We start from the raw sequence: 16,023 nt of genomic DNA, 5'->3' as shown, positions 1-16,023 counted from the left end.
TTCTCCTCCTCTTCCTCTTCCTTCTCCTGCTCCCCCTCCTCCTTCTTCTTTTTTGGTTTTTCAAGACAGGGTTTTTCTGTGTAGCCCTGGCTGTCCTGGAACTCACTCTGTAGACCAGGCTGCAGGCTGTCCTCGAACTCACAGAGATCTGCCTGCCTCTGCCTCCAGAGTGCTGGGATTAAAAGTGTGCACCACCATCACCCCTCAATCTTATGAGTGTTACTGAAGCAAGAATGCATTCATTATTCTCCAAATACCTCCCTGTCACACACTGGGCTGGGGTTCATGAGTGCTTGTTTAACAGAGGTCTAACTAGGAAGGAAAATGTGAAAGTATTGGGGTCTCTGTCTTTCTTTATTCTTTCTTTCTTTCTTTCTTTCTTTCTTTCTTTCTTTCTTTCTTTTTGTTCTTGTTGTTGCTTTCTTGTTTGAGACAAGTCTTGTGTAGGTCATGCTGGCCTAGAACTTGTTAATATGGCTGAGGACATTCTTGAACACCGTATCCTCCTGCCTTCAGCTCCCAAGTGCTGACCTTACCGGAGTTATCCACCGCCATAAAGGACCCTTTCCCAGGGGTCACCAAGACCATCAGAAAGCACAGATATTTACATTATGAGAGATGTGGATTTTTTCCTGATGACTCTGACAACTCCCCTGCCTCCACCAGGGCCTTTTTCTTTCTTCCCTTTATGTATCATCTTTAGTTTCATGACGTTTCTTTATCTAGTGTATGGAGTTCCATCAGACAACATTCTGTCCTCCCACTGTGGGACCCAGAGATAAACAGATCACGCTAGCCTTGCAGCAAGCACCTTTACCTAGCGCCATCTCTCTGGCCCCATTGTATGTCTTTTGCTGTGTCAAGGTCTCATGTAGCCAGGTTGGCCTCCAGCTCACAATGCAGCCAGGAAGGCTCTCAACCTCTTGATCTCTCATCTCACCTCCCAAGTGCTGGAATGTCAGCTTGAGAATGGTGGCTCTTCAGCTCCATTTGCTTGGCCTGTAAAGGACCTGTGACTGTAGTCGCCTCACTTCAGCTAACCGTGGAGTGAGATGGGAGACCGGGCTTCTGCGTGCACCGAGAGAACCTTAAGAGAAGACGGTTGCTGGAGAGAAGGCTCCTTTGTGGAAAACCCCTGCTCGGAGCGAGCCAGAGCTGTAGGACACAGCCAGTTCCCTGCTGTTCTTCAGGCTCCCTGCAGCCCACGATTCTCCTCTAACCTGAGCTCAGCCTTGTCTGTCTAACAGGGCTTAAAGGACCAACAGGAAGTCAGTGCCCATGCTCCCCATATCTCTGCCCCCAGCTGTCATCCTCCATTTACAAAAGGTCAGAGGGAGACAGTCATGTCATCCAGCAGCAGTGGCCCTGGGCTCTGTTCCAGTTGGTGGCAGTTGCCAGTAGCCTGACCTTCCTACCCATCCTTCTGCTGCCTCACACTAAGGGTTCCTGTGCCTCAAGGCTGTGCTTTCCTTCCGACTTTAGCCATCCCCCCGTGTCCACACCCGTCAACTAATGAAAATAATTAGCTTGCCCTGCTCACAACCAGTGCCTTTCTCTGAAGAAGAAGGGTCCCCAAGGCAGAGCCTGTCAAGTAGGGATGGTGATGTTTGTCCCCCTGAACTGGCTTGGGGCACAGAGCCTAATAATAAAACTGTCTGACGTTGTGAGGTCACATGGCAGACCGCTCATCTCTCTACTTTTGGGGTTACTGTCCTTAAAGGATTCTTGGTGATACTGCTATTGGATTGGAGTGGGTAAGGGGGCATCTGTAATGTTGAGAGCTTAAGTCGAAGGAAGCCCTAAAAAAATGAGGGCACACCACCCCAGGCCTTGAATATCAAAGCAGGTGGAAATTAAAGACCCGTACCAAGATGCATTCGCCTGCAAATGCTTCTGAGAAAGGCTCCAGCCTGCAGCTTGTGGTTTGCTTTCTGAGCGAGAACCCTCCAAGGCACAGGCTCTGTGTCGGATCCAACACACAATGCATGGGAGCAAATAGAAGATCAATCACCTTGGTGGCTCACACCGTAAGAAGTAGTTAGGATGCTCGCACGGTGATAAAATATTTATAATAATAGGCAGCATGTTTCTCCGAGAGGCACTCAGGGTTATGTCCTTTAAAAAAAAATCATGTTTATTTCTGGATAAAAATTCATCCGTTCTGACTGAGCCCATCTCCAGGGTAACAGATTCTCCCAGAAAGGAGGAAAGAGGATGCTCCGTGGAGTCCTCCTTCTCCTTGACCCTCTCAGACATCCATCATACGACCCCAGGACCCCTAGAGCCCGGGCCAGAATGGACCCCTTGGCCATTCTATTTTCAAAGTGAATCCTACTCTTCCCTGATGAAGTGGCTGAGGAGAATGTATGGTTGGGACAGGCTTCATGTCCTGAACAAGGACCTCAGCCTGTGTCCCCCACCATGTCCCCCCAATGCTAATCTCATAGCCTTTCCTTGGAAAGTGGGTTGGGTAGTGAAGGACTCCTTGGAGCCAGACCTTCCTAGGGGTGACTTTGCAGTGTCTCCCAGAAAGCGGTGAAGAAATATCTACTCGGGGCCTGGGAGGTGGCTCAGTGGGTGAGAGGCTGGCTCTGCAAACATTGAGTGCCTGAGTGTGAGTCCTTAGCACCCACACAAAAAGCTGGGCATGGTGCCACATGTCAGTCACCCCAGAGCAGGGGCTGGGAGTTGGGCAAGACAGAGGGATCTCTGAAGCTCATTTACCAGCTAGCCAAATGGATGAGCTCCAGGTTCAGTGAGAGACCCCTGTGGAGGAGAGAGGAAAACTAGTGTTGACCTCTGGCCTCCACACACATTCACACATAGGTGCACATACACCCACATGCACACGTGCACACACACATATGAACACATATAGACCATACATGCACAAATAACAATAATAATAATTAAACATCTTATGTTTAGCTTAAAAGAGGGATGATATTTAGACAGAGTCATACAGGGAACTATAACTCCAAGGCATGGGTGCAGCGAGGTGTCTGTGGAGATGCATATTCATGGTGCTCTCTGGGTTACACCTCTCCTAGGACTCATTACAGCAAGCTTTAACAATTTCAAGCTTAAGTGAAACCTCAGTTTCAAGTAAAGCCCTCCTTCCTCTCGTTCCTACAATCTAAGGCAGGTTGCTCGGGTTCACCGTTCCTGATAAGGAGAGGGGGGTTGCTGACACAGGAACACTCGGGGCTGCAAACAGGTTGCCTCGAAGTAAGCCCGGTTGTGTGTGATTGTTCCCTGCTTTGTTTGGTTGGTTGGGTTTGAGGCAGATGCTCATGTAGCCCAGGCTAGCCTCAAACTCGCTACGTACCAAGGAGGGTCTTGATCTCCTGTTCCCCCTGCCACCAACTTCCGAGCGCTAGGATTGCAAACGGGCACTGCCATACGCAGTTTACCAGGTGCTGGGGTGGAACCAGGACCTCCTGCTTGCCAGCAAAGCTTCTGTCAGCTGGGCCACACCCTCCACTTATTGATTTAACAGCCTTGTCTGAGGATGTATGTCTAGGCACTCAGGACTTTATCTGCTGATTATTCTAGACTCTGTTGGCAGGAAACTAGATCCCAGGGTGAGGAAGGTTTGGCTTTCCCTCTCCTGTCCCCTTCGCTCCCCCTGTATTTCTAGTCCCCCTCTGAGGGGTTTATGGTTCCCAAGTGCTCCTTGTGTGCTCACTTGGCTCTATTGCTTCTGGGCTTGTGTGGGAGGGAGAGTGGAAGGGCCTGCAGGAGGGCAGTGCTGATATACAGAGGCCATGAGGCAGAAAGACCATGGAAGGAGCCAGGCACAAAGTGTCCACCTCAAAGGTCCAGTCATAGTGACCCCCCTTCTCCAGCAGGCCCCACCTGGTTCCCACCAACTCCTGAGCCAATTATGAATCTACTGATTAGATGAGACTCCGCCCACTCCAACCCACCAGGTAGGAATCAAGATTTAAACACAAGCCTTTGTCCGCCTGAAAGCACAACTCCACCTTGAATACCAGAAATAAAAGTGCTTATTTCTGGAATCAACTGTAAGTGACCATGGCCCAACACAGATTCGGGTCACCTCTAATTCTGCATTCCAACATGAGGACAGTTCCTTGAAGTTTTATAGTCAAAGAAAGTCCTAAATCAAGGCACTGTCGACCTCAGATGCCAGCTAACAGCACTCCCAGCCTTTTGGTTGGTGGAAGCCAATGTTCTGTTACATTGATTCATTTCAGGTTTTGCCTCTAAATCCCAAGGATGTTCGTTCAGACACAGAGGTAGGCAAGGAATGGCTGTCAAGGGGCTAAAGACAGCCCAGGAGTAATTTTAATTAGACATTGGACCTACAACTCCCCAACCTCCCACAGTGAAGTTCTCATGCTTCGACCCTCCTAGCAGGGCTCAGCCGAAAGCGTGCAGTTCTTTCCCAGAGCTTCAGTTCAGGACTGTTTGGGAGGAGCCTTCCCACCAAGACCTGGTGCAGAGAAAGCTAGCTTTGACCTTCATGCCTTCAAGGCTTTCTGTCACTCCTCATTTCTGTTTCCTTCCAAACTGGCCTTACCAAGCACAAATGGTTCCTTAGACAAGAAGAATGCCCCCAGGAAGTCCTGGATTGAAGAAGAAACTTCTCTGGCCTCTCTCTACTCCCTCATTTGCATATCTCTTAGGAAAGTTGTGGTTTCTGGGCTTTAGTTTTCCTGCCTCAGCGACCTTATTGGTCTGGGAGTTCCTGTCCTGGTCCTGGGTGTGTCCCTTCCCTCTGCTCTGTCAGTAGGTCTACAGCTGCCTCTCTGTTTAAGGACGGCTTGTCAGTCATTTCCCGTCTCTGGGTATCACACAAAGCCGCTTTTCGCGGAGGCAAGAACAACTGGGCTGTAAATTGGACGCTTCGAGAAGCCGCAGGATGACTGTACGTGTCTCTCATTTTACCCAGGGGAACTGATCCAGAAAAGCTCTGTGAATTAACTGAGCTACTTCAGTACATTAACTTCTATAAACGGAATCAAGAAAAAACATTTGCTAATCAAAATAATGCAGGAAAAGGCCTTCCACAGCACAAAAGCCGTTCCCTAATTCATGCCTTTTTTTTTTTTCCAGAGATGGTTTGTGTAAGCCATCTTGTTAATAAGACCAACTTTAAATTTCTGCTTCAGGGTGCTGAAGGACATGTTACCCAAGAACTCACAAAGGTTCCCCCCCCAAAAGCAATTGGTCATACTTAGCCATGGACTAGCCCTTTAGAAGTTTTAGTATGTTTTCAAAGCTACTTACTCTAGGTCTGGGGTATCTCTGGACCAATTTAGATTATTCTTAAATGGAAACAGGATGGGGTAGTAGGACAGAGGGCAGGAGACCACAGTCCATTGACTTCCTGTTTTCTCCCAGCAATGTAGCTGCAAGATCAACCTTTCTCTCCATCCCTGATAGCAATCAGGTTCCAAACCTTGACTCCAAGTCACTGTACACACTCGGCAGTTCACACCTGAAATGCAGAACTTCTAGAATGTGATGATACATGTCTGTGTAATTCAGGAAGCTGAAACAGAAGTATCGTGGGTCCCAGGCAAGCCTGGGCTGCATAGCAAGCCCCTGTCTCAATAGAAAGGAAGGAGAGAGGGAGGAAAGGAGCATCATTTGGGTTCCACCAGCCTCCAGGATCCCCATAGCCTCCTTCCAGCAGCGGGGGCAGTCTAAGTTCTAGCTGACAGTGTGGGTCTCTCTTGTTTGGGGGGCATTTCTATCACATTTTCTCAAATGGGAAACCGAGTCTGAGTGGAGTGGTGCACACTTGCAGTCCCAGCTAAGAAACTGAGGCATGAAGACTTCTGCAAATCAGAGGCCAGCCTGGGCTACCAGGTAAGTTCTAGGACATCTAGGCTACAGTGGCAAGACTTTACCTCGAAGCAGCAGCAACAAAACCAACAGAATTTCCTCATGGCCATCCGGAGTTGAAAGCCTGTTCCACTTCACCTGGAGTTTACGGTCACCATGAGATTAGAGTATAGCATATATGAAGCCATTGACCAAAGTATGCTGTGGTTAGATCTAGCTTGAAGCCTCGTCCATGCCTGCTGACCTCCACCATCCTCTCAAGGCAATCACAGTCCACCATGGGCGGTGTCCCAGCCCTCATGCTTCCTCTCTGCCACAGGTACCGCCTGGCTGGCCTGCCCGGGGAGCATCAGCAGAGGAACATTAGCAGCCCGGAGGTGAACTACTGCCTGGTCACTGACCTCATCATCTGGACCCAGTATGAGATCCAGGTGGCTGCCTACAACGGCGCAGGCCTGGGAGTCTTCAGCAGGGCGGTGACTGAGTACACCTTACAAGGAGGTGAGTTGCCAGGGGGCTGGGGAACCTCTGTGGGAAAGTGGGGGTTGGAGTCAGTTCGTCTGATTGGAATATGCACCTCTCTAGGGGGATGTCAATAAAAATATAGGCCTTACCTCAAAATGGGTAAGGGCTTGTTTATTCTGGAGTCAAATACTAATAACCATAGACAAAGAATGCAGATTCAAGATGTCCCCAAAAATATGCTCCGCTGTAGAAATAGATCTTGTTAGTCACAGTTCAAGACACTTTTCAAATACCTTGGCAGAGAGCTCACAGCAAAGCCAGAATGTCACTGCTCCGGGCCTCAGATGCTCTCTGATGCCATGCTCAGACTGAGCTGTTGGGAGTTACAGGTCCTTTTTGTATATAACCAAAGGATGTCTTTACCTAGGCTTCTTAAAGATGCTAGGTCACCCCATGGAGCTGGACCAGAAATGCTGATGTTGAGGGCTAGAGAGAGCCCAAGATGATCTGGCTTTGGACCTGTACCATTCCAGTTCTCCAAAGTCACAGACCTTCTAATCAGCCAGGTAGCCTTGTGGAAGGTTTAAATGGGAGATGTGTTTTATTTCTCTGGGTGCTTCAGTTTCCAAGAGCTTTACGGGAAAATCTAACCCATAAGTGAGTCAATGGGATCTCACTCCTTGCCTATTCCTGAACCTCCTCGTCGCTGCTGAGGAGAAACTTATTGTCTTAGCACTCTGTTCCTCTGGGAGCTGTGAGTAGAAGAGTCTAGGTACATCGTATATGGAGTCTTAGGAGAGTCTGTGTTAATCCTAAAATTGGCCAAAAACAAAAGAACAAAAAAACAGTTCCACCCTTTTGGCCAAATTTAAACAAGCTTTTATTAAGTGTATTAAATACTGACCAAGATGAAACTTCGGTCAAAACCATCACCTGGAAATTTTCCAGGTAAGTAACGCCAAGATGCTTTGTCATTAGTTTCCAGAACTCTAACTCCCAGAATCCCAGGAGGTTACCTGGTCCTTGGGCAGGTGGGGCTTACATCTGATCATATATGCAGTCTTGGGAAGGCCTGTGAACTCTTTCTTTCCTCAGTGGATCACAACTGTCAGCGGGTCAGAACAGCCTTGCTATTATGGCTATCTTTTGAAACTGACAACTGTTCACAGTTGCTTTAGTTTAGGCAATATGATCATTGGGAACAGAATTCATGAATTTGGGATTTTTTTAATTATTATATAAGTCAACAATGTAAGATCAATAAGTGCTCCCCCATCCCTCAAAGAAATGAGGCAGAATGTCAGAAACTGGTAGATCCTCCCGGTACACACCAAGGCTCAGCCCCAGGGTTTAAAGTAAAGCCTTTCTAGGGCCACTAACTCCTCCTCTGGTTTCTGGAAGATTCTTGTTGCAGCCCCAGGCACCTCAGTGACATTAGCTACTTGCACTTGTCATTGTTTTCCTAAGCAATAATACACAGTCCCTTTCTTAATGGCCACATTGGTCCTACAGCAACCCAAATCCTGGCTGAGGGAGTAGGGGGAGCAAGTTCCCTTCACAGGGTCTCTAAGCCTTTCTTTCTCAGCAATTTACGAGGTTCTCAGTTCACAGGTGTGGTTTTATTTGCTTAGGCATTTTTATTGCTACCAGGGCCTTGACCTTTTTTCAAATGATAAGGTTTCTAACTGCCCACTTCTCTCCCCAAATCCTGCCTCAGACCTAATGTTCCTTGATATTACACGCTGTTATTATCAGCCCTTATTGATTGGCTGTCGGTTGCCATCCAAGAGTCCATAAATCCTCCTTTATAAATTAAAAACAGTCAGCGCTGCCTGCCCAGCAAGTAGCAGCAATATTAAAATGCTGGACAGCCAGGCAGGGCTTGTCCATCTGCAAGGGATTCCTGACCACTCGTTTGAAGAGGCAAGCAGCGGACAGCCTAGACAATAAATGCTTGCGTTAATGAGCCTGTTTAATAAAACAACAGTAAACTTGGAAACACTTCAAATGACTAGCGTGGGGGCTAGAGATATGGCACAGTGGTTAGGAGCGCTTACGGTGCCCATGCTGGACAGCTTAAAACGGACTATAACTCCAACTCCAGGGAGTGTGATGCCCTCTTCTGGCCTCATTGGGCACTGCACTCAAATGCAAATGCACATGTGTGCACACTCATGCACATAATTAAAAATAAAGCAAATCGGGCTGGAGAAATGGCTCAGAGGTTAAGAGCATTGCCTGCTCTTCCAAAGGTCCTGAGTTCAATTCCCAGCAACCACATGGTGGCTCACAACCATCTGTAATGGGGTCTGGTGCCCTCTTCTGGCCTGCAGGCATACACACAGACAGAATATTGTATACATAATAAATAAATATTTTTAAAAATAAATAAATAAAGCAAATCTTTATAAAATTGTGAGCACGGCTATGGGTTATACCTGATTACTATTAAATGATTCCCCATTCTATTGCCAGAGCCCTTGAGCTCTGTGTACAGTCAGAGAAATCAAGGCTTAATTTAAAAGGTTACTGAGGCTGGAGACTCTGGCTGGTATGTATTTGGCACTTGAGAGCCATGACAGGTTTAAGAGGGAGTGACAAGCTGGAAATGCTGAGTTGGAAGATGTCTTAGTTAGGGTTTCCACTGTTGTGTTTAAGGTGACCACGACCAAAGCAACTCAGGGAGGAAAGGATTTGTTTCTGCTCCCAACTGTCAGGTCCTACTCCATCACTGAAGGAAGTCAAGTTTTACTAGATTCAGAGCAGGAACCTGTAGGCAGGAGCTGATGCAGAGGCCATGGAGGGGAGCTGCTTACTGACTTGCTCCTCATGGCTTGCTTAGATGTCTTTCTTAGAGCATCTGGGACCACCAGCCCAGGGATGGCACCACCCACATATACCGCTAATTAAGAAAATGCACTACAAGCCGGGCGGTGGTAGCACACGCCTTTAATCTCAGTGCTCTGGAGGCAGAGGCAGGCAGATCTCTGTGAGTTCGAGGTCAGCGTGTTCTACAGAGTGAGTTCCAGGACAGCCAAGACTGTTTCATGGAGAAACCCTGTCTTGAAAAACAAAAAAACAAAGAAAGAAAGAAAGAAAGAAAGAAAGAAAGAAAGAAAGAAAGAAAGAAAGAAGGAAGGAAGGAAGGAAGGAAGGAAGGAAGGAAGGAAGGAAGGAAGGAAAGAAAGAAAGAAAGAAAGAAAGAAAGAAAGAAAGAAAGAAGAAAGGAAAGGAAGGAAGGAAGGAAGGAAGGAAGGAAGGAAGGAAGGAAGGAAGGAAGGAAGGAAGGAAATGTACTATGGGCAACTCTTAATGGAGGCATGCCCTCGACTGAGAGTCCCTAGCGTGTGTCAAGTAGACATAAAAAGAGAACTCCATCAGTGGAGCATGGGTAAGAGGGGTGGGCCATACCAGAGCAGCTACGTAGAAAGTCAAAAGAACAGTAATCTGGCTGGAAATGACAGATTCTCCCAGCTCTGAGATGGGCAGTGAGAAGGGACTCGGGTGTCCATTTGGGTGGTACATTATTTTTTCAAATCAGATCACATGCAGGCTTGGGAGACGCTTCAATTAATAAAGATATGAACTGGATTTCCAAAACTCAAGTAAAAAAAAAAATCCAACTATGCTGGTATGTGCTTGTAATCCCAGCCTCAGAGAGGTGGAGATGGAAGGTGAGGGCAGGTACCTAAGGCAAGGGAACGGCTGCTAGAGGGGCCACCGACAGCTCCCACTCCCTTTCCAAGGTGACTTCTAGTGGCAGGTCACCCCGTGGGCTACATGGTTTCTAGGTATGAGCCTCCAGAGAAGAGTAAGGCTCAGCATGATGGGGGTGAGGGAGTGGGGGCAGGGCTTGGTTGCTTCCTGGTCATCTATGTTGGAACGAGCGGGAACTGAGAGTGTACAACCTTTCTTGGTCATGACTTCCACTTAGTCCCCCTGCAGACCCCGGAGCTTAGTCCTAAACACAGCGGGGTGGTATGGGCAATAGCTGAGTCAAGCTTCCTTTGCAGCTAGGAGGTCACTTAGTGTCCCCTGAGTGTCCTACAGCTGTTGGCGCTGTGCGCTGGAAAGGCCTGGAGTAGGTCCTTCAAGCAGAAATGGGGGAAATGAAAATGCTTGTACATTAAAAGAGGAAAGAATAACTCATAAAATTAATTGCCAGCTTCATCTGGGAGATCGTGGGCATGTACAGAAACAAAATTTGGCAAACTGGAGACATTGAAGGAGGCCAGGGATGCTTAGCTGCGGCGGGTGGGATTTCAGCCTATCAGGGCCTGGCTCCCTCTCCCTTCAAAGAGGGTCAAGAAAGCACCCTGCACTCCACAGGGACCACTGGGGAAGTATACGTAGCTTATGTGGCCATTCGCTGGATGTGGGACTCTGCTAAGTTCTCAGGGAGAAAGGTGTGTGTCGGGGGAGTGGAAGTCACAAGCTGCCCTCTGGCACCAACAGAGAAGAACACTAACAACACACTGCTTCCCCCAGCTCCGTCTTGGGCATACATTTTTTAAAAAAAAATCTCAAACGTGTTTCCTTCCAGGAAGCCCCTTTGGGAAGGTAAGCAAGTTATTCTCACCCCGGGTGGAACCCAGTATGGTGCCAAGCCCTAAAGTAATTGAATCCACCACTCACCTGCCATATACCCCAGGCGCTTCTGTTACTGAATTACACCAGGTTGCGGGTTGCATGGTACACAGTGTGCTGTGCCCACCTGGCTCGTTGTGGGGTTTTTCCTTTGTGTGTGTATAAGTGTATGGTGTGAATGCACTCATGTGTGTGCATGCACATGCATGAGTGTGTGTGTGTATGTGTGTGTGTGTGCTTATTTGAATGTGTGTGAGTTCAGGAGGAGGAGGTGTGTTTGTGTTTGTGTGTGGAATTTGACTTTCAGTGCCTGCCCCAATTGCTCTCCACCTTATGTACTGAGCAGGCTCTGGCTGACCCTGGAGCTCGCCGAGTCCAGCTGGTCTATCTAGCGAGCTTGTCCTAGGGACCAGCTGTCCTGGCCTCCTGAGTGCTGCATTTACAGGAGGCCACCACACCTTCCTGGATTTTTATATGTGGGTCCTGTGGATCTGAATTCTGATCCCCACACTTGGAGGAGAAACACTTTTTTCATCGAGCCTTCTCTCGGATGCCTTCTTAGCAGGTTCTCAACACGGACTGGGGCCCTGGGCACACGGGCTAGCCCGAGAAGAACTTTCTAACTTCCGTGACAGCTCCTGTCCTGCTTCCATCCACCACCCCCAAAACCTCCATCAATCTCGTCTAATAGATTCCGCAGCAGTGCCTCCTGACCTCTGCTGGGAGCATTTTAAACAGGATGTATTAACTTACAAATGGAGAATCGCTATTCTGACAGGGTTTGAGCCAAGTGAACTTTCCATGGGGTCAGAGAGCAGGTTGGCTGCTCTGTAGACATGGAGGACCCAGAACTGCGGCACACTGAGAGTCGCCTGTCAGATTTCCATCATGATGACCCAAAAGGCTGTGGGGAGTAGCTCGCATTTCATAGCTAGCTCAGAAATCAATAGCACTTTCGGTTTCCAGAAGGGGGGTAAAAACACCGTGCGTAGCTTCTGTGGTCGAAACGCTCAGTGTAATTAGAAGCATTTCTCTTCTGCCACTGTCTGCTTCAGCAACTTTCTAATCGTGCAGAAGGAGAGGGAAAGGACCGAGAGTCATCAAAAGGCAGCCGAGGCTCCTACCTTAGTGACACTGACTCGGTGTCTGGCTTCCGCCATTGGAGTTTTTTGAATGGTTCAATAGCCTTGAAAGACAGGGGAAGGGATGAAGCTATAAGGTTGTCTGTGGTGTGTGTGTGTGTGTGTGTGTGTTTGTGGAGAGAGAGAGAGAGAGAGAGAGAGAGAGAGAGAGAGAGAGAGAGAGAGAGAGACTTGGAATATAAAATGTAATCTGGCGGCTGGAAAGACGGTTCAGTCAGTGGGGCAAGTGAGGACCCGAGCTTGGATTCCTAGAACACACATAAAAAGCTGGCATACACCTGAAGTCCCAATACCAGGGAGGTGGACACAGGAAGAGCCCAGGACTTGCTTGCTAGCCAGTACAGCCAAAACAGTGAGTTCCAGGTTTAGTAAGAGACCCTGCCTCAAAAAAATAAGGTGTGTGTGTGGAGGGGGGGGAGTCTAGGAAGATGATGAAGCAGGGGAAGTGCTTGCTGCATAAGCCTGATGTCCTGAGTTCAGGCCCCCAGGACTCCCAGAGAAGCTAGACATGGTAACGCAAGTGACTCTAATCTCAGTGCGTTTGTACCAGGAGGTGCGGGGCAGATGAAGAAGTAGCCAGCAGCACTCAAACACCAATGCACAGCAGATCCCATGTCAAAAAAGGTGGGAGCCAATGACAGACACCCAAGTCATCTTCCACACAGGTGTTATGACATGCACACACCCATACTCACATGTACTCACACTCATACATGCACACACACACCACATACTGTACTATACATGCATACATATATACTCCACACATATCACATATGCCATGACATTCACACACTTGTACTCACACACATGCTCATACATTCACTATATGTATAAATATGTGTGTGTGTTCCACACATGTGCCATGGCACACTCACACTCGTACTCACACACACACATGCATCTACATTATACCTTATAATATATATGCATATATATATACACACCCATACAAATATAATAGATTACATTAAAATCCCCAAGCAAACCCATGCAGATTAGCAGATTCCCTCTATCCATTTTTAAAAACACATCCATTAAGACACAGATGTTGATTTTTCTATCAAGGGTCCAAAGACGAATTATACAATAAATCACCACTTGGAGTGTACCAATGTTTCCCCTGATTTTATTCCTCTTATCATTTTTCTTTTCATAACAGGTATGTTTGTGCTATCATGATTCATTATGGTCTCAGAACATTACCTTGTAATGAAGGAGAAATATTTGATATTTTAAAAGAAATGGAGGAAAAACATTTGGTTATCCACATTTCGAGAACATTAGCAAAGCTCCTAAGTGCTCGCTTGGGCTTTGAAAGGTTTTTCTAAAGTAAGGGTTGTAAATGAGCACTCGTTTGCAGAGCCCCGTTCTGATCCCCTCTCGGGAAATTCTCACTGTGGCACTAAATGGCATTGCACAAAAGACGTGTTTCCCAGTCCCAGAGATGCTCTAACCTCAGGCTCTTCCTTCTCAACAGCACAGCGTTCCAGATTCTTCCAGCCTTACCCAAATACTAAAAGCCAAACAGAATAGATGCAGGCTAATCTACTGGGTGAGGCTAATGTGGTCACCTGGAGTTTGCAGAAAAGAAGAGGCTCACTTGGTGGCGTTTTTAGGGAAGACACTGTATGGGGCACCAGCATCCCTTATCTTGGCCATGTTTTTCTGCTCATTACCTGATTTCGTTTACTGTCTATTATTAGACACTGAGACCATGTGCCTCCCTGTTTTACAGAGGAAAATAAATGGAAGCTCAGAGAGATGACTTGTTCTCCCAGATCATGTAGCAAGAAAATGCCGGAAAAGACTAGAACGTAAAAGTCACTCAGCTCGCCTCCCAGACTAGGCCTTTATCGCAGTGCCCTGCCATCGCCAGAGTTTGCCATTTGTGTTTCACACTTTGCATATATCAAGCCTGGTGGAAATGGCTCTCGGGTTTCTCTGTAGCTTGTATGTGAAATAAGAAGATAGCGGATGCCATCTCTCTCATACTCACATGACAGGTGACTGCGCAGTGGCCACTGGAAAGTTTTCAGTCCAATGTGCAATAAGAAATCTGTTTTACACACATACACATGCACATTCTTTCTCTCTCACACACACTCATGCGCACACACATGAACACACGCATGTACACATACATGAAACAAGAACAGTTACTTTACCAGGCTCTTTGACAGTTTCTGTCCTGCTTTGTTCTGCTTCTGTCTCTTAGGAACGCTCCTCTGCAGGGCAGAGATGGCCCATAGGTAGAGCGATTCTTGCTGTGGAGAAGGAGGGCCTGAGTTCAGATCCCTAGCACCTACATTTGAACACCGGGCATGTTGGTACACACCTATAATCCCAGCTCTGGAGAGGCAGAGACAGGAGGATCCCTAGGGCATGCTGGCCAACCATTATACCTGAATCAGTAACTCCAGGTTTAGGGGGAAGGGAGGCTCACCCTGACTCAAAAATAGGGTGGAATGTCAGGTGTGGTGGTGGCACAAATCTTAAACCCCAGCACTCAAGAAGCAGAGGCAAAGGCAGACAGATCTCTATGAGTTCAAAGCCACCCTGGTCTGTACAGAGAGTCGAGGCCAGCCAGGGCTACATCGTGAGGTTTCATCTAAATAAATAAAAAAGAGAGAGCATGATTGAGGAAGACACTCAGTGTGGACCTCAAATTTGAGATGCATAAACACACATACACACACATGCATGCACACACGCAAGCACACGAGGCCACTGAATGATTTCCTGACCCACGAATCATTTGTGTCCTACAGTTTAAAGAATGATGAATTTGAGCAGTGTTGGCATCTGTCTAATTTGACTGTTACCCCTTTCAAAAAATGCTCCTGCTGGATTTAGGATTCATCGTGATTTGAGTGGCGATTACACTCAGCTGTAAGTCAAACCCAGGTGCGTGCAGAGCCCCTGAACCTAGGCACAGAGTTTGGAGGGGGTGAGGGGTGTGGGTTCGTTCTGGCATCTGCGTCCTGCAGCTGACCTTGTAGGAGAGCAGCTAGTCTTCAGCGTGTCCTTCCCCTGCCGGTACAGGGCCCACAGGAATGGTGAAGTCCCTTTAACTTACTGTGGCTGTCACTTCATTTGTGATTTATAGATGTGTGTTCTTCCAGCCTAGGATCTCTAGGAAGGACCACGTCTGAGCGTCTCTTCTGTATCTCCTCCGTTTGCAACCCCAGGTGCAGCACCTGACACATAAACAAGCGGAGCCTGAAGGGATGACTAAGATCAGATCCCGTTGGTTTATATTGCACTGCTCTGGACGGTGCCAGGGTAGTCTCCATTTCCGACTCCATGCCTGCCTTCCAACCTGGCTCCTCTCCCTGGCTCCAGAATTTAAGGGCATGGATGTTTGAGCACTGCCACAATGTATGATTTGTGTTTGATTTGATAAGCACCCAAAGTTAAGAGATTTTTGATTTCTAGCGAGACCTTGGGCTTTTTAAAGCATTGGAATTTTTACAGAATGAGACTTTTAAAGGTACATTTTATATTGTCATATTAGCACGAGATCTTGGGGACAAACATGAAAGAGAAGATCATGATTTAGCAGTAAATATGTTTGTGTAGCAAACTGCCAGGAGTAGAATGTCCTGGTTAGGTTTTGTGGTCGATTTGATACAATTTAGAGTCGTCTAGGAAGAGGTTCTCAACTGAAGAATTTCCTGGATCAGACTGAGCTGTGGTCATGTTTATGAGCGATTGTTTTTTCATTGATGATTGATGTGGGAGTACACAGCCCACTGTGGGTAGCATCATCTCTAGGTAGGTGGGTCTGGGCTGCATAAAGAAAGAACTTTGAGGGTTGGAGAGATGGCTCAGTGCTTAAGAGCACTGGGTACACTTCCAGAGGGCCGAGGTTCGATTCCCAGCACCCGAATGGTGGTTCACAACTCTCTCAGTGCCAGTCCTCGTGGGTCCAATGCCCTGTTGTGGCCTTTGAAGGCCACGCACAGATGTGGTACCTAGTTGTACCTGTGGAGGAAAGCACCCGAACACA

General features: G+C 47.6%; 1 protein-coding gene across 1 annotated transcript in view; it reads left to right on the top strand.

Annotated features, from left to right (window-relative positions):
• Sdk1 (sidekick cell adhesion molecule 1) overlaps positions 1-16,023 on the top strand; it is a 975,668-nt gene that overhangs the window by 770,587 nt on the left and 189,058 nt on the right. Inside the window, exon 17 of the mRNA XM_057765703.1 lies at positions 6,137-6,318. Coding sequence (XP_057621686.1) covers positions 6,137-6,318 — 182 coding nt within the window. The remainder of the gene's footprint in view (positions 1-6,136; positions 6,319-16,023) is intronic.

This window comes from Chionomys nivalis, chromosome 3, assembly GCF_950005125.1.
Source record: "Chionomys nivalis chromosome 3, mChiNiv1.1, whole genome shotgun sequence".
NCBI classification, from domain to species: Eukaryota; Metazoa; Chordata; class Mammalia; order Rodentia; family Cricetidae; genus Chionomys; species Chionomys nivalis.
Note: the sequence above shows the minus strand (reverse complement) of the source record. Positions and strands in the feature narration are given on the sequence as shown.